Source organism: Pseudophryne corroboree, chromosome 3 (genome assembly GCF_028390025.1).
Source record: "Pseudophryne corroboree isolate aPseCor3 chromosome 3, aPseCor3.hap2, whole genome shotgun sequence".
Taxonomy (NCBI): Eukaryota; Metazoa; Chordata; class Amphibia; order Anura; family Myobatrachidae; genus Pseudophryne; species Pseudophryne corroboree.
In genome coordinates this window covers 579,996,884-580,016,949 of record NC_086446.1, presented here as the reverse complement: position 1 = coordinate 580,016,949, position 20,066 = coordinate 579,996,884, and the positions used below count along the sequence as shown (strand labels likewise).

At 40.7% G+C, this 20,066-nt stretch overlaps 1 protein-coding gene across 3 annotated transcripts in view; it reads left to right on the top strand.

The window, feature by feature from the left end:
• The window catches only part of PSD (pleckstrin and Sec7 domain containing), a 747,912-nt gene extending 731,846 nt beyond the window's left edge, over positions 1-16,066 (top strand). For all 3 annotated transcript variants that reach the window (XM_063961403.1, XM_063961401.1, XM_063961402.1), the window contains 2 exons: positions 2,396-2,539; positions 5,553-16,066. In XM_063961403.1, coding sequence (XP_063817473.1) covers positions 2,396-2,539; positions 5,553-5,798 — 390 coding nt within the window. In that variant the 3' untranslated portion in view covers positions 5,799-16,066. The remainder of the gene's footprint in view (positions 1-2,395; positions 2,540-5,552) is intronic.
• The last annotated feature ends 4,000 nt before the right edge of the window (positions 16,067-20,066 follow it).

Below are 20,066 nucleotides of genomic sequence, written 5' to 3'. Positions count from 1 at the left end.
TGCACTGTCTTGTGTGAGATGCATGCAAATTATGGAAGTTCTATTATGTTATATTATATTATTATATTATATTATATATTATATTATATTATAGAAGTTCTATTATGGAAGTTCATCATATAACAGGATGTGATTACTTATTTGATGTGGGGACAAAGGATGGTTTTCAATCAAAGATAGCACAAATTAGGTATTTTATTTTGGTTGGTGGGAATCTTCATAGTTTCATCCAAGATGAAATTGTAGAGACAGATCCAGTTGCAGTTGTATCCAGAGATCAGGGGTGTATTAAGAGACAATGAGGCATGTGTGCAGTCTCCATCAGGGCCCCCTCTTCTCTGGCTGGCAGTGTAGTACACTCTGCCGCTCTTCCAGTGTCTACTGCACATGCTCAGCTCTCTGGGGAAAAGGCGCTGTGGCCATTTTGCCAGTGACTGTGCAGCACTTAATCCAGAGAGGTGAGTATTGAAGTGTGTGCAACGTGTGCGGTGTGGAAACCCCTGGATATGCCATTGCCAGAGAGGGGTTATAATTTTCAGCACCATCCACATAGAGACAACTGAAATCCAAAAGAGCTTCTCAGTTTTCCCAGAGAAGCAATATAGTGGTCTTACTAATAAAGTAAGTATAGAGGAGATGGATCCAAAGAAATGAACACTGAAAGAGAGATTTGAAAGGTTTAATGAGAACCAGGATAGGACAGTGTCCACAGGGGCGTAAGTTTATACCATATGCCCGGAGGTGAGATAGGTGATGGTGCCCCCCCTACTATCACCACCAATACCCCGGCATCCAGGGTCGGATTAAGTGTCACATGGGCCTGGGACAGACAGTGATAAAGGGCCCATCGTGACAATCGAGGGAGCTACAGACATTGCTTTGTGATTGTGTACTGATTATTGAGGTATAAAACCTACAGCTGTTATACACACATATATTCACACATACAGGGGAAACGAGCTAAAAAAAAGGTCTATGCCCGCCGGCAGAAACATTTTAATAGTTGCCAGCAGACGCGTGTGGGTGCGGGGTCCCGTGATAACAATTGAATTCCCCCCACAGTATGCACACATTACCAGATATACCCACATATACACACATATATTTACACACATAGCCACATATGCGCACACACACACACACACACACACACACAGCAACATATAAAAAAAACATAACCTCATACACACACAAAGTTTTGCCCCTTTCTCAGCACTCTCCCTACCGTCAGTCCCTCTACTCACCAGTTGCTCCATCTCCCCTTCTCTGCTGATGTTAGCATGCGGGAGCCGGGGAGTCATGGGGGAGGGCACACCCCCGCCTCCCCATTCACAACGCTCTGATAGTCTGCTGCAAGTGTCTGGACTCTGGAGCCCACAGTGATGGAAATGCTCCAGAGACAATAGAGGAGGTGCCCCCTTCGCTGCTGGAGCCCAGCGGCAACTGACTCCATTGACTCCGGTACTTCCGCCACTGAGTGTCCTGTAGTATGAGAAGAAAGTGGTCAACGTGTAAAATGCAGCAGAGAGGTCCAGGAGAATTAGAAGTGAATAATACCTACTAGTACCTCTATATGTCTAATAATAGTCTCATTATCCATGCAAATGTCAAGCGCTGCAAATAAGCACAGCAGGTGTGGGGTGGGAGTGTGCCTCTGGACTGTGATGTCAAAGCCCAGCCAGCACTACCCTCGCAGTCTGATAGGAGTAACACACAGTGCCCTCCAGTACTACCTCCATCCTTTTCGCATAAAGTAAGAAGCAGGATGGGGTAGTGCCAGTGCAGGGAAATTTCATGTTACAAGCCCTTCCATGACTCCTTATTCACTTGTACCTATTCAGCTGCTAAATGCTGGTATGTGATTGGTTGCCCTCTGTTAGAGCACATGGATATTCCTTATAACATGCTGTTAGATAATTACAGTAGTGTTGAACTATGGGGATACTCAGGTTTGTTAGCAAACCCAAAAAGCACACTAATGGGAGAGAGTTAGATTTGGGTGGGTTATGTTGTTTCCGGGCATGGCATATACTGGCTGATTTATTTTTACACTGCAATTTAGATTTCAGTTAGAATGCACCCCACCCAAATCTAACTCTCTCTGCACATGTTATATCTGCCCACCTGCAGTGCACATAGTTTTGCCAATTAGTGTCTGTTTTTTTTTTTTTTTTGCTTTGCTAATGCTAACAAACCTGAATAAAGCCCTAAGTGTGCAGCACTGATGTAAAAGTAGAAGATATTTGTACTTATTCATTTTGCCACAAATGGAATATTCGTTTTTATTTAAAACAGCTGAACAGAGAATTTAAGTACATTTTGATGTATGGTGAAGAAAATTTGGCCCAAATAAAATAAAAATAAAAAAAAATAACAAATGTATTTTGATATTTAGGAAGAACAGGTGAAAACACATGAATCTAAATTCAAGAGCATGTCATCAAGCTTAATAGAACACCGCACATCTCCTCCGGATAAGAAGGTGAAAGGAAAAGAGGTGGATGAATTTAAGCAAAAGGAGGACTACCTCGAATTTGAGGTATATCTGATGAAGTCAGGTTTTGTTTATTTAAGTTTTCAGTTTCTCTTAGAATCATCTTGAAAGGAAGAGTAACAGAAGTACGAGTTCTTAAAGGGTGACCAAAATATTAACAATAGTTTTAGGTAAACATGACAGCGGACAAGATACATATGCACAGATTTCTGTAGAAACATAATGTGAACGTTTACATCATTTCTAAATAGCCTATACTTAAGCCAAGCAAGGGACAAATCCAGGTCAAGCCAATTAAGTGATTCACACCACTAAGCGGCGCAGAAGCTTGTATTGATCATTTTTTACAGCTGAGTTCTATAGTAACCCTTATTATGACAGTTAACTGGCAAAACGAGTATATCAACTGAAATGATACTCCTATATAAGAAATAAATCTAGATGATCGCTCCCAGAGGTTTTAAATACTTATAGGAATGTTTCTTTCCTCAGTGCATTTATTTGTCTTATACATTTAGATTTTTTAAAATACCGCAAGTACTTATCCACGTAAAGTTATTTTGGTTTAAAATCACAAGAAAAGCTTGAATTGCTTATTATTATACAGTCATTAATAATCTTTGGGTTCTCCAACAACTCATTCATTTTAACTGTGACCTATCTGATGAACCGTCATTTCCTCACTATGATCCAGTATTTCCCAGTGTTTCGGGTATTCACAGGAATATGTTTTCTTCCTCTGGATATTTCTAATCAAAATCCCTACCAAAGTGTCCATTTTACACCCAAATGGAAGCATGAGGTGACTTTGGGGGTTCTAGCTCTCGGTTTCAAATGTATTGGTGCTCTAACTGTGCCACTACAACTCTGATTAAAAAGAACGCTGTAAATATAGATGGAGCATTAAGAGAATGCAAATGAGCTGATAGTTTAGTACTTTATCTCTCTCCACTTTATCTCTCGTAAAGCTTTGACAAATATTCCTTATAGGGGGGTATCCAATTATATGCTGTCAATGACCACGGGTAATTGGATTGCAGGGGGCTATCCTATGAGCCCTGATGCAGAGGGCTCTTCCAAAGTCCCTGTCCCGTTTCCTCCCCCCCCGATGCCAACACTTATCGGGGATTATGCTCTGGGTGTATAATCCACGATAAGCAAGTTGCTAGAGCCACGATAACACATGGGATGGGGCACTTATCCTCGATCCCATATGTTATTGCATGATCGTGGGTCCGTTTTCGCCAATGAAAACGGCCTCTAATTAGATACTGTGATAATGACCATCGGTTATTAATAGTTTTCTTTTAGTTTGTAAGGAGGGGGCCTGGCCACACCTCCCCCATTAGCCATGGCCCTCCCATTACCGGGGCCGGCATAGCTGTCAGCGCCTCTGCTTGCATGACACATTGGAAGTTGCTTCTATAAATGTTGGAGATTTATGGATTACCTGAGCCTACTCTGTAGGCGTACACCACAAGTCATGGGCTCCAGTAGTAACTGGGACCCAGATCAATACAGGAATACAGGAATCTTTACAGTAGGGGTGTGTCTTCCTTCAAGCATACAGTATATCAATGATCTGTAAGACAGATTTCAGCAAAACGTGCAGGACATATAAATGAAATTATGCCCAAGAGATTTATGGAAGAAAAAACATTTGCTACATTTTTCCATAATAACACTAATGAACAAAATCATATACATTCTGAGATATATTTTAAAATCAGGATTAGTAGCTGCTGCCTGATTATCAGTGATTTGTTGGTTGTGGCTGCTATGCATACCCTGAACACTAGCAATTGGATTTAGTATGTGTTATCAAGCAATCAGACACTCTGGATTGGCTTCAATTTCACATGAACTTTTCAAGTTCTATTCTGTGTACAGGGTTTTGAGAGATAAGAGGGCCCATGTGCAGGTTCTATGCGGGGCCTTCCTCTCTGGCTGCACAACAGACTTTCACCAATATTTTTTTACAGGCTATCCAATTAGATCACCCGTAAAAAAATTAAAAAAAAATCTCCCAAAAAAACACAGGTTCTGTGAAATCTTTGTGTTTTTTTTTTAGAAACAGACCCTGTTTTCCAATGTAAACGTGGCTGTTTTCGGGGATCTGTTTTTGCCTGCCTGAGGCAGGTGAAACGAAATCCCTGATAAGCCGCGTCTCGCACCAGTTTATCATGGCTAACTGGATAGCTCCTGGCGAACCAATTACCCATGGTCAATGACTGTGGGTAATGGGATAACGCCCTTAGTGGCTTTGTGTCAGAGTCTACTACACATGCTCAGGTATACAGGAACATAGTGCCCGCACCTTGTACCCAGTGACCTCTCTACTGCACATGCTTTCAGCACCAGCCAGCATAGGACTCTAGAGACATAAGTCTAATTATATGTGTGCGGTGTGGGCCCCCTATGTGCACCACACACCCTGCACCCATTGTAGATATGCCATTGCCTGTGTAGGGTTATTAATATGTAGCAGGATAGTACAAAAATATTTTAGACAATATAAGAAATAGGGTCATGAAATTGCAGATTAATTTTTTATTTTACAAAGTCCATTTATACATTAAATAGAATACAGTTGGGGGATATGGAGATGAAGATGAATTTAGGAATGCTAGTTGATAAAATGCTAAGTAGCAGCACACAGCGCCAGCCAGTGTCTGTGCTCTTTACAATGTTTGATACAAGTCTCAAGTCGGAAACCATCATATAATGAAGAAAATTAAAGGGTTATAAAGTGAAAGCAGTTATAAAAATTAGGGTTGTTTACTTTAAACAAAAGGGTTTTTAAAAGGGGTTTAACCTACTGTAATTAGTATATGTAAATATAGGCAAGACACATACCAGTAATTGTCAGATAAACTTTTCATACTATGCACCATACCATACTGAGGACTATGAGTCCCATATTGTGAATGTATGAAGGAAGGTTTCAACATCAGCAGGGCTATAAGGGTGGTTATGCTGATAGAGAATACACTACCCACATGTAATACAGAACAGACAATGTAATGTATTTATTCCGTATTTTTCTTACCTTTTACAGAAATCCCGCTATGGCACATACGCCATGCTCTTAAGAGCCAAACTGACTGCGGGTACAGAAGATTTGGAAGCTTTTGAAACCAGTTTGTTCGACTCGGCAGAAAATGATGAGGATGGACTTAAAAAATCACGCTCTAGCCCTTCTCTAAATTTGGATCCACCGGTCGCATCCACCAAAGCAAAGTGTCACGTGTCTTCAAGAAGCAGCTGCAGACCAACGCACAGCAGCAACAGGCAGAAATCGTGAACGGTCTGCCAGGACAAATCTCGGTGAAAGAAGAATTTGAGACCCCGCTTTCCTCTGTATCTGATGTGTTGGGTTGCAAGCTGGTACCAATAAGTATTGCATGATTTAATACTTTTTGCAGATACATGCTTTGATGAGCTCAGACCTTTAAAGGGCTTTTGAAACCAGCAGTGAGATTCCTATCATGGATGACAAGCTGCAGAATCACTGTACGCACTGCCCGTGTAGGATACAACATGGATTGTGCCAGAGGAGAGGCCCGCATGTGAGTGAAGTCCGTATCTGTATGTCAGGATAAAGATGTTAAACCTTTCTTGTACTGTATATGTAAGCCATTCAAATCCAGCGGGACCATATTTTTAAATTTTGTTATGGGGAAACTACCAAAAAATAATTCTAAAAAGTTTCCTTGCATACCCAAGTGGACTTCATTATGGAAACACGTACAGCACATAAACTTTGCTACAATCCAATCCTTTTTTATGGCGACAATGAAGAGATGAAAGCCTCCTGTTCTAAACACACAAGGGCAATGTACAGAATTTCTACTCTCGTTTTGTATATGTTTCGGCTACTCGAGCGATTGAGAGGAGTAAGCAGGGTGGAACGACGCAGAAACGAAAATGGAACTTGGATTTTCTGAGGGCAAAATGGCTTCTTCATTGCAGAATGGTGCCATTACTTAACTGGACTACTCCGTTTTTGTGACATATTTTTGCACTTTTACTACTTTACGAAATTTGATTGTCATGCTGATATTTTGTAGTATTAATGCTCCTTTTGAGGTCTGGGAATTGTTTTCTTTCATGCTAAAAAAACAAACAAAAAAAAAAACAAGAAACAAAATTGAATGTCGATTTTCAGAAAAATTCTTAAGGGAAGTTTACACTTAACGTAAAAAAAGGCAACAACAACGCAACATTCTCTGCATGTGTCAGAAACGTCAGTGACTTCTTTCTCATCAGACATTGAACCTGACCAGACAACTTTGGATGTCTAGCACCGGAAGAATACCAGCAAAAAATGTCAATCACAGTTTTTGGGAGTGACTTTGTTACAAGGGAGAATAGCTGGGAAATTGGGACAACATAAAATCGTATGATCAGATGCAGTTAAAATTATATGCCAAGCATTTAAGCCATATTTACAATCTAAACAGTTTGTTAGGTGGGCTAGAATGCCACTTGTTTTACATTAGCCTTCCACACACTGAAGCCAAACACAACCTTTACTGTATCTTCATTTTTCTACTTAACACTAGCTAGTGACCTATCTGGCCAGTGCTGTAGCCACGCATCACCAGAAATTCCATACCAATCTGATTACCGATCATTAGCAGAAGAAACCGCATAAGAGTATTTTGTTTGGTTGGTGTCAAATTCAACATACAATTTGTTTATACAACTTGTGTACGTAACATTGCATGTATGTAGTACCAATTGCCTCAGCATCTACTGATACATCAATGGCCTTTTTATTGCTGTTTTTAGAACACCTGAAGTAGATTTGGAGACAGATAAGATCGCACCTATGTGTATGTCATTTAGTAGACACTATGTCCTTTTATACACATGCCAGATTATCTTCTGGGCTATTTGGTTGTCAAGGATGCTAGATTCTGTGACTCTAGAAAGGGCGATATTTGGGTGAACTTACCAGAACCTCGGTGAACAAAGCTTCCTAATGTACAGATTGTTACAATTGTCTATATATCTAGAGGGTATCATCTGCCTCCGCCAACACAACCCAGACCTTTGTGGAAGCCACGGCTATTTCCTTAGTATCTTTAACGTCCCCATATTTGTGTATTCTTTTTATTGTTTGTAAGCATATTATTTTATTTTTATTTTCCAAAAACTATTTCAGTTATTCTCTACAGAAAATGAACTATTTTCCACCGCAGAAAAGATTTTCTTTTTGCTGCATTTATGCAGATATCAAAGTACATAATTTAATGTGGTGATCTGCAAACTGCTCATTAACGGTAGAGATATATTGGAATCGGAGTACCCCAGGCAAATCAGACTATTCATTTTGTGATGCCATTCGTTAGAAGCAGGTCTACAGTGCAATTAAAATGAAGAAAGTTGAACTTCATGTACTTATTCCTCTGTGTTTTTCAACCGTGCTATGTAATTTGTAATTTATCAGTTAACCACAATTTTTTTTTGCCTTGTAATATTTCCGCAGTACATATGATGTTCCATTTCCCGTAGTCAGCTGTAAAGGGCACAATATTTAATTAAGGCTAGATAAATAAAATTGACCAATTTAAGTGAAATCTACAATAATTCTTTTTAAACTTATAAACATATTACTGTTCTGCTGGGTAAATACTTTATGTTTATGTTGTTTAGCTGCATTGTTAGTGAATTGGGGTATCTACAGTAAATGTAGAGATGTATTGTCATTGAGCATTATTGCCCAAAATACAGAGGTCAATTTCACAAATTTCATTCACTAATAAAATTGACCCTTATAATCTTGAACTAATGCCAAAATTGTGCCATAAGAATGTAGTTTAAAATACAGCAAAAGCTACAGAAGTTGATATGGTGTTTTATAATATTGGCAAGTGTCCCCGTACCAAAATAGAATACAGGTTGAGTATCCCATATCCAAATATTCCGAAATACAGAATATTCCGAAATACGGACTTTTTTGAATGAGAGTGAGATAGTGAAACCTTTGTTTTTTGATGGCTCAATGTCCACAAACTTTGTTTAATACACAAAGTTATTCAAAATATTGTATTAAATGACCTCCAGCCTGTGTGTATAAGGTGTATATGAAACATAAATGAATTGTGTGAATGTAGATACACTATGTTCAATGCACAAAGTTACAAAAAATATTGGCTAAAATTACCTTCTGGCTGTGTGTATAAGGTGTATATGAAACATAAATGCATTCTGTGCTTAGATTTAGGTCCCATCACCATGATATCTCATTATGGTATGCAATTATTCCAAAATATGGAAAAATCCCATATCCAAAATACCTCCGGTCCCAAGCATTTTGGATAAGGGATACTCAACCTGTATAGTTTTTTTTCTTAAAATACTAGATATGATTGTTTTGTTTGGAACTATTGTGTGATCAGTCATTTTATTGTGTGATACTGTACTGCTCTATTTATAAGTAGTTTCTCAGTGGATTTCTGTTTTGTTGGAAGTAGTATGAGAGTTTAACTAAGGGCTAAACATCAGGAATAAATTGAGCAAGTCTCTAGAGTCTAGAGCAGGCATTCCGAATCTCGCACCTCAAGGCACACTAACAGTGCAGGTTTTAGTGATAGCCAGGCTTCAGCACAAATGGTTAAATAAAATTAACTGAGGTACTAATTAAGTCACCTGTGCTGAAGCCTGGATATCACTAAAACCTAGTCTGTTAGTGTGCCTTGAGGACCGAGGTTGGGAATGCCTGGACTAGAGCATAGATAGACAATCTTTATGTGTTCTATCTTGTAGGACATATTGGAAGTTGGTTCTATAAATGTTGGAGATTCATGGATTGCCTGAGCCTGCTCTGTAGATGTACATCACTTTATAAAGGGGCTCCATTAATAATTGGGACCTAGGTTAATACAGGAATACTAGAATCCCTACAGTAGGGGAGTATCTTCTTTCAAGCATAGATCAATGTTTTATAAGACAGATTTCAGCAAAACTTGTAGGACATATAAATGAAAGTATGAGCAAGAGATTTATGGAAGAGAAAACATTAGTTACACTAATGAACAAAATCATATAAATCCTGAGATTGGGCATACATTCCAAAATCAGGATTAGTAGCTGCTGCCTGATCAGTGATTTGTTGGTTATGGCTGCTATGCATACCCTGGACACCAGCAATTGTATTTAGTATGGGTTATCAAGCAATGTGATACTCTGGATTGGCTGAAATTTCACATGAACTTTTCATGTGACAAGTTCTATTCAGCGGTCAGGTCTGGTGAATGCCTGGCACTATCATTATATTATTTTAGATTTTCACCAGTTTGATTTTGAAACAATGCAATTCCTATTACTTGCATTATGCGCTGTAATATCATAGGCACCTACCAGTGACTGAACAAGCTTCCTGCATCTTCCACCCACCGTGAGATCTCTGTGAGGGCTTGCTGTTAGGGATGAGTGACAATACGACCACTGCTGATTTTGTGAACAATACAGTACAGGTACAAGCATTTATTTCCTTCAGTCTCATTTATATTACATAGCTATTTGAAGGGAAAAAATCAACCCATTTCCTGAGTGCGTTTTTCTAAGTGATGACAAATGATTCTCATAGCAGGGAATGGTTATTTTACTATTCTTGCACAAGTGACCACTTGGACTAACCAGTCCTACAGTATGTCTTAGGCTCACGCCTGAGTATCATAATTTTGAGATTATTCTGTGGTTAATGTGAAATTTGTAAAGTATAAAAGTAAAGCTGTGATCAGTTTATAACCAGCAAGCGATGCATATCAAATCACTGTCAAATAAAAATTCCCATAGGAGCTGCAAAGTATTAATGGTAAATGTAAGTTGTGTTTGTCTCTTTTTGTATTATTTTAATTTTTTAGATGAGTGAAACAATATTTTGTTGATGATGCCAAAGTGCTATATCAGTAGAGCAGATCGTGGAGGCTGAGTGGTATTTAAAGTACCTGATGCCTATGTACACAGGAAGCAGTCATTGTCTGGGCTAAATATTCATTAGAGTGCAGCCTATCTATTTACTAAGGACAAGGGGGCAGATGTATTAACCTGGGGAAGGCATAAGGAACCAGTGATAAGTGCAAGGTGAAAGACACCAGCCAATCAGCTCCAATATGTAAATTAACAGTTAGGATCTGATTGGCTGGTTCCTTTATCAACTTACACTTATCACTGGTTTATCACATTACCTTATGCCTTCTCCATGTTAATAAATCTGCCCCAATGAGCCTGATTTAGAAGGTGCATACTGTTGCATGTGCAGTTTCGATTTAGTGTGCAGTGACAAAAAAAATCACTGTGCTGAGTCCGACATCGACATTTCGTCCGCCTTTGAATCAGGACCAATGACATAACTCATGCCTCAGTGACTAACCTGTAGTAAATCGATAGACTCCATATTTGTTTTTTCAAACAAAATGTCATCTGCTCAAACTGTGGGGCAACAGGTACACAAAATCACTCTGTCTGCTACTATAGTAAATCAAGGTAGTGGTTATAACCAGGGTGGTCAGAGGACAGTCTGCAGTGTACTACTTGTACACATAGCAGATTAGCACAGGGAAGGTTATACAGGGGAGATGAATGCCCTCATTAACCAGTGTATTACTGACTAGGCATAGAGTAACCTAAGGAAGAATAATAGGATATTGGGATGTATGAAAGGTACATACCACCCCAAGTATGCCACCAGCATTACGCAAAATCCACATAATCACCTCATGGTTGATCTTTAATATAATATTTTTATTTATTTTTTTGTGGTTTACAAATATATAATTAATATATAGTATCATGTTTGTACACTATGTGGTCTGTAAAAAAAAGAAAACCTCAAATAAAGGCAAAAAGTGTTTTATTACTGTGAGATTGTGACATAAAGAATGACAAATGACTGTAATTACTTGATTTATATACAATACGTAGAGTATAATGTGACCAATAATTTCCTGAAATTTATTTAGTATGATTATATTGGTCTTCTGTCCTATGGTAAAAGCAGTCCCATTTGCCCCTAAAGTCAGCTTTAGTTAAATTGTGTTTCGTTTATTATGGCACTTAAAGGGCTGAATTTATGATGACCTCTCCACTGACGTTTATGTGCAAAATAGAATGTGGGAGTATACTAAAATATACACAGTGTAATGATAGCTGAGGGTATGCTAATAGGCTAGGCTGCATTGTTCTTCTGCAGTGTAAATCTGATGAAAAATGACACCAAAATAAATACATTTTTATCTGTAGAAGTTGTATTTTATGGTGAAAAGTGTATTTACTAATGACATATTCTTTGTGAACATTAACCAAATCATGTCTGTATTAAAGAATTACGAAAAAAACAAAAATATAATACATTTAAATAAAGTAGTGCATTATGGGGCTGATTCAGACCTAATCACTGGGATGCAAAGTTTGCTGTCCTGCGTTCGGATAGTCGCCGCCTCTAGGGAGAGTGTAAATTTGCCGTGCAAGTGTGCAATCACATGTGTACTACACAGAGCTGCGATGTGAAGAGGGTGATCTGGGCTGGAGCTTATGTCGGACACCTTCCCTGAAAACGCTTGGGCACGCCTGCGTTTTTCTGGACACTCCTTGTAAATGGTCAGTTGCCACCCACAAACGGCCTCATCCTGTGAATCACCTTGCAAACGCCCGTGCGTTTGGAGTTTTTGCACCATCCTGGCGATGCCCGTTGTTGTTGTCTGGCGCGCATGCGCATTGCGGTGCATACGCATGCGTAGTTAGGACCTGATCGCCCGCTGTGCGAAAACGCACAGCAGCGATCAGGTCTGAATCACGCCCTATAACCTACAGTAGAAGGGTGTTTTCACCTTCTATTTTGGTGTTGATCCCATATCATTCTGTCCCAGATTTATCAAGCCTTGGAGAGTGATAAAATTGCATGGAGACAAAGTACCAACCAATCTGCTCCTAACTGTCATTTTTCAAACACAGCCTGTGACATGGCAGTTAGGAGCTGATTGGTTGGTACTTTATCAATGGGCAATTTATCACTCTCTAAAGGGCCCTACTCACTGGCCGACCCGCCGCCGAGCTGCCCGACGGCGGATACGGCCGACGAGCGACCCGGCGGCGGGGGGGCAGTGACGGGGGGAGTGAAGTTTCTTCACTCCCCCCGTCACGCGGCTGCATTGAAGTGCAGGCAAATATGGACGAGATCGTCCATATTGGCCTGCATGCACAGCCGACGGGAGACCAGCGATGAACGAGCGCGGGGACGCGCATCGTTCATCGCTGGAGTCTCCACACTGAAAGATATGAACGAGTTCTCGTTCATTTATGAACGAGATCGTTCATATCTTTCCGAAAATCGGCCAGTGTGTAGGGCCCTATAGACTTGATAAATCTGGGCCCAAGTTTGGTAATTGACCACTCTGAGAATGAGCAAGCCTGGGTGTTGACCAATTGGTTACATATCAAAAAAGGGTTACCATACTGCTTGGACATATCTGCTGTTAATTTTTTGCTGTTTTTGTAATGTATGATTTGTTGTATAACTAACATGCCCAACTAATAAGTTATCATTCTTTGTATATTGCACATATCTGTAATATTTTAGGGGGAGATTTATCAAGTCTTGGAGAGAAAGTGGAGAAGTTGTCCATAGCAACTAAGCAGCTTTTAACTGTCATTTTACAGGCTGTGCTAGAACAACAGTTTGAATCTGGTTGCTCTGTGCTGCTTTTCCACTTTATCTCTCCAAAATTAGATAAATGCCGCCTTTCACCCTTGTATTTTAGTACAGTAACAATAATTTGCTTGATTTATAGACAAATGTAAAAGTTTTTGTAATGGATTGTTACATGGTCAGCAATGGAGGAGGAGAACATGATACAGCTGGACCCATAAACTTTCAGGTTGCCAAGCATCGTCAGCTCACTGCAATATTCAGCATTTATATAAAGAGAAGACTGCTATGTAGAACCACAGTTCAATTTTCCAGGTTACTGCTTCAGTAAGCTATTATGTATTTAAGATAATTATATTAATGTATTCTCAGAAGTGAAATAAATGGCTTTAGCAGAGGTCTAGAAAATAAATGTTTCCAAATTCATTACTGCATATGATTATGTATAAAAAGCAGGATGCATACAGAAAGGAACTATATTTAAGAAGAGGGTAATACAGTATAATTAAGTCTTATGGAGTCTTTATCTCTCCCACCAGAGTGGATGTAACAGGAAGAGGCTATGTATGGACAGTTTCTGGTGTTGTTACCTAGATACCAGTGACGTGCAGTGTGGTGAGGCAGAGCTTTTCCTGCCTTACTCCAGTATAAGGCAGAGTTTTGACTATAAATTATAAAGTATATGAAAAGTACAAAGAATATATTAGAAATATCTTCTTTGTATTATTCGAATAATTTTTATCATCAAAACTCTGGAGTAAAACGTCTGTGACAGATGAGTGTCTATCTTTTCCACACATCTCTGATCAAACCTCACCAAATTTCAAGCAGTATAAACTGCTACACCTGTGTATAATACCCACATGTATATACTCTACTACACCTGTGTATAATGCCCACATGTATATACTGTGCTGCTCCCAGGGGTTAAAGTGGGGGGAAATGAGGTGTAACTGAGTATCAATAGATGGGCATTATGTGTATAAGCATCACTACTGTGGCCAGTATGTGTAAAGGGCACTACTATTGTGGGCACTATGTGTAAGAGGCCCTACTTCTGTGGGCATTCTGTATATAAGCGGCACTACTACTGTGGACATTTTGTGTATAAGTGGCACTATTGTGGTCTTATGTGTAAGGGGCACTACTACTGTGGGAATTGTGTATAAGGGGCACTACTGTGGGCATTATATATAAGGGGCACTACTGTGTGGCATAACATGTATAGAGGTTACCATCGTCAAGTGCATTGTGAATAAAGGGCACCACTGAGTGACGTAACCTGAATAAGGGGCATTACTATGTGGTGTAATATGAATCAGGGGCACTACACACGGTGTAATGTGAATAAGATTGTGCTACTGTGTGGTGTAATTTGAATTGGCGTACTATTATGTTACCACGCTGCTTCTTTGTGAGATCAGTGTCCCTTTATAAAGTAAGGGAAATAGGGCACTAATTTATAGTTTGCAGGGGGGTTCCAAAAGCACTAGTACTGGCCCTGGTTCCGCTTTATGTGAGGATGGGTGGGGGGAGGTACAGATGGGTCCACATTTATCTTAACCTTTAATAGGATTAACTGAGACTGGCCAGTCGGACTTAATCCCCTGCTGTAATGACTTAATCCCCTACTGTATTGTTCTCTGTATTGTATTGCAGCTGAAAGCAATAGATGAAGGGTTTATGCTAATAAGTCATGTTGTGCATAGGGCTAGCGCAGAAAACTAGTCAAGGTAACGGTGGACCCATCTGTAGGTGACGAGTTAAATGAGTTCCACCACCTCTCCAGGACCACTTTAAACCCTGGCTGCACCTGTGTATAATGCCCACATGTATATACTGGGCTGGATCGGTGTATAATGCCCACATGTATATACTGTGCTGCACCTGTGTATAATGCCCACATGCACCCTCGGGCTCATATATTGTGAATAAATCTGGCTCTGGAACCAGGTACCAGAGCCAGTGCCTCCTCAGCCATTTATCTCACCGCACGTCCCTGCTAGGTACAGGGATGGGTTATCCCACAGATTGCCTCTTTCAAGCCCTGCCACATACATTGTTGTATAAACAAGGATTTTCTACTGCATATTTATACATTCTTCTGCAACATTACTTGCATATTAAAACAGTTTAAGAACTGGTGCTCAATTCTAATCATTCCTAATGCCGTATACATGTAATGGTGGACCCTCCTGAGATCAGGCTATGTGAGACATTAAACATTTTATAGAATAACATGAGCCAGAAACGTCCTTTTTCTACCAGATAATTCTTGCCTTGAAAATTGGTCATAATCTCCATCTGTTTTATGGGTGACGCATTACAGGTGCAACAAGCCTCCATGAGTTCTGCATGCTTTTAGCACTTCAGTCACACCGGTAATAACGATACAAAGCAGATTAGAAAACACACTTTTCCATGTATATTGTGACACATCGCAGATTATTATTATTATTATTATTATTATTATTATTATTATTATTTTTTTTGTAACCTTAAGCTGAGTGCTTTGCATTTTGTGAGCAATTTATAAGCATGATGTGGCCTCTCCTTTTTGTACTGGGAGACACTCGCAGTCTAGGCCTGTCCTACTGTACCTAGGGGGTCAAACACCTTTCTTCTTTCCTCTATCCCTTAAGCATTGCAGTGACTTATTGTCACCTTGTCAGCAGCTGGCTTATACAGTATTTCTAGAGATAGGCCGTTGGCTGTTTCTGTTTTGCTTTAAAATTATACTTTATGTATCTCTAATTCTGAAAATGCCTAATATATTGTTTCCTATTTCCCGTCTGTAATTCTGGTTAATTGCAAGTCATGCACCCGAGAAATGCCAAACTGTTTTCTGCATAAAAGATCTGTGTTAAGTTTTATTTTCCATACATTTATTAAATTAAAATTACTTTTCACATGGATGTGTTGTAGTGTTTATTTTCCTTTTATGCCCATTTAGAGGTTTATGTGGCATGGTGGCGAACAAGACCGTTGACAAGCAATTATTCTTTGCGCACTTCCCACAGCAAGGTATGGTTTACAACTACCATGTTACTAAAGTAAGAACTGCCGACTAGACGGGAATGGATATAGGGGGAAATGTTTCAAGCCTTTGAGAGAGATAAAGTACCAACCAATCAGTTTCTGTCATTTTACAGACTGTGGGGGAGATTTATCAAAGCTTGGAAAAATATAGTGTGGAAAGAGATAAAGTACCAGTCAATCAGCTCCTAACCATCATTTTACAGGCAATGGGACAGATTTATCAAGCCTTGGAGAGTGATAAATTGCATGGTGATAAAGTACCAGCCAATAAGCTCCTGTCATTTTTCAAACACAGCCTGTAACATGGCAGCCACCAACCGTGTGAACAAAAACCCCCATTGTAATTTTACGTCTTACCCCCCATGACAAACACTCCCTCTTGTGGCATAAGATCCCCTGAATTGACATCCACCACACCCCCTGGTGGTAACAGATCCCCTGGGAGAACCCCCACCCCCAGTGTCAATGGGCCCCAACTCTGTTCCCACCCTTCTTGTTTTCTTTTCTATTATTATTATTATTATTACTAATATATACCTCCTCCCCTCCCCCCAAAAATGTTTATGGGGCATATTAACCCCCTAGTCCACATTACGCTCCCGATGTTATAGACCAGCCCCTCAACTTTTTTGCAGATAGCACAGCGGTGCGTACACAGGGGAGATGATCATCAGTCCCCCCCACTGCAGCTGATCTCTGCACAAGCCGTGATCAGCATAGATATGCTGGGGTAGGAAACTAGATTTTCCTCCCAGCACGTTTAATTCTGGTGCATGCACCCTGGAATTCCGCTCGCAAGGCATTCTGGGGCGCAATTTCGAAAAGTGATGTCGGCAGTCACGGACCACAATCACTTCCTGTGGTCTGCAGCAGCAGGAGGAAGCCTGTTCTGCACATTGTGCAGTTCTTTTCCATACAGAGGGGGGACACAGCGGAGCTTGCTGCCCGTATATAATGCGGCCTGGCCAGGTAACGCACTTCTGGCTGCAGTCGCATCACATATGGTAGTACCAGGCAAGTGGTTAAACTACCAACCAATCAGCTCCTGTCATAATCTCTCTCCAAGTTTTGAAACATTTCCCCCATAGTATATTTATGACGATTATGGGTCTATTGTTAGATGATTCTTCTAGTATCGGATGGTGGTAAATGAAAAGAATCTATATGAATGTACTGCTTATAGAAGATGTGTTCTAGGTGTAATAGAGGTCTCAGTTACTGTGTACTGTACAGTTAATAAATGGGGATGGTGGTTTGTAGGCTGACTTCAGAGGAGTGCATTAGGAACAATTTCTATAAATATGGTGATAGCTGCATTAAAATGTGCTACGATACACTGCTGTATGTTTCAAAGACAAAACAAAAAAAAAGACCCCATAATCTCTACTCTCACCTGTAGCTCTCCTCATTTACTCATTCCACCTTACCTCCTTCGTCCTCACTTCTCCTCCCAGTGATCGCAAAATACGCATTACAGGCAGCGAGGGACCCAGTGTTTGAAAAATGAGTGGGTCCCAAAGGATCTAACCTCCCTTTCCTTAGCTTAACTCTGGCCCTCATTCCGAGTTGTTCGCTCGCTAGCTGCTTTTAGCAGCATTGCACACGCTAAGCCGCTGCCCTCTGGGAGTGTATCTTAGCATAGCAGAATTGCGAACGAAAGATTAGCACAATTGCAAATAGAAATTTCTTAGCAGTTTCTGAGTAGCTCCAGACTTACTCAGACATTGCGATCAGTTCAGTCAGTTTCGTTCCTGGTTTGACGTCACAAACACACCCAGTGTTCGCCCAGACACTCCCCCGTTTCTTCAGACACTCCCGCTTTTCCCAGAAACGCCAGCGTTTTTTCACACACTCCCAGAAAACGGCCAGTTTCCGCCCAGAAACACCCACTTCCTGTCAATCACAGTACGATCACCAGAACGATTCCTCGTTATGCCGTGAGTAAAATACCTAACTTTTGAGTAAAATAACTAACCGCATGCGCTCTGCGAACCTTGCGCATGCGCATTAAGCGACTAATCGCAATATAGCGAAAATCGGCAACGAGCGAACAACTCGGAATGACCACCTCTAACTGCCCCCCTGGGTGCCTAACCCTAACCTCCCCTCCAGCAGATTAACCCTAAAATCACCTCCCCCAGACTAACCATCCCTCTGGATGCCTACTCCTAACCTCCCCTTCTGCAGCCTAACCCTAGCTGCCCTTTCTTCCAGTGCCTAACCCTAACCTTTTGTTCTAGAGCCTAACTCTAACATCCCCTTCCGCAGCCTAACCCCAACCAGCATTACTTATAATACATTTTGTCTTGTGGCCCACACAAATCTTAGACCTTGATTATTCGGTCCGGTTGGGATTTAAGTAGAGATTATGGGGTCTTTTTTTTTGTTTTGTCTTTGAAACATACAGCAGTGTATCGTAGCACATTTTAATGCAGCTATCACCATATTTATAGAAATTGTTCCATCATTGACAGGGGACAGGTGAAATAGGTTGTAGCCTGTTTCAAAGATAATAAGAATTTACTTACCGATAATTCTATTTCTCGTAGTCCGTAGTGGATGCTGGGGACTCCGTCAGGACCATGGGGATTAGCGGGCTCCGCAGGAGACAGGGCACATCTAAAAAAGCTTTTTAGGTCACATGGTGTGTACTGGCTCCTCCCCCTATGACCCTCCTCCAAGCCTCAGTTAGGTACTGTGCCCGGACGAGCGTACACAATAAGGAAGGATCTTGAATCCCGGGTAAGACTCATACCAGCCCCACCAATCACACCGTACAACTTGTGATCTGAACCCAGTTAACAGTATGATAACAAAACGAAGTAGCCTCCGAAAAGATGGCTCACAACAATAGTAATAACCCGATTTTTGTAACAATAACTATGTACAAGCATTGCAGACAATCCGCACTTGGGATGGGCGCCCAGCATCCACTACGGACTACGAGAAATAGAATTATCGGTAAGTAAATTCTTATTTTCTCTAACGTCCTAGTGGATGCTGGGGACTCCGTCAGGACCATGGGGATTATACCAAAGCTCCCAAACGGGCGGGAGAGTGCGGATGACTCTGCAGCAGCGAATGAGAGAACTCCAGGTCCTCCTTAGCCAGAGTATCAAAATTTGTAAAATTTTACAAACGTGTTCTCCCCTGACCACGTAGCTGCTCGGCAAAGTTGTAATGCCGAGACTCCTCGGGCAGCCGCCCAGGATGAGCCCACCTTCCTTGTGGAATGGGCATCTACATATTTCGTCTGTGGCAGGCCTGCCACAGAATGTGCAAGCTGAATTGTACTACAAATCCAGCGTGCAATAGACTGCTTAGAAGCATGAGCACCCAGCTTGTTGGGTGTATACAGTATAAACAGCAAGTCAGACTTTCTGACTCCAGCCGTCCTAACTATATATATATATATATATATATATTTTTAGGGCCCTGACCACGTCTAGTAACTTGGAGTCCTCCAAGTCCCTAGTAGCCGCAGGCACCACAAGAGGTTGTTTCAGGTGAAAACGCTGACACCCCTTTATGAAGAAACTGGAGACGAGTCCCAGTTCTGTCCTGTTCAAATGGAAAATTTTAATATGGGCTTTTGTAAGACAAAGCCGCCCATTCTGACAATCGCCTGGCCGAGGCCAGGGCTAACAACATGGTCACTTCCCATGTGAGATATTTGTCAACAGCATGGTCACTTTCCATGTGAGATATTTCAAATCCACAGATTTGAGCGGTTCAAACCAATATGATTTTAAGAAATCCCAACACTATGTTGAGATCTCACGGTGCCCCTAGGGGCACAAAAAAGCTGTATATGCAATACATCCTTTACAATCTGGACTTCAGGAACTAAAGTCAATTCTTTCTGGAAGAAAATCT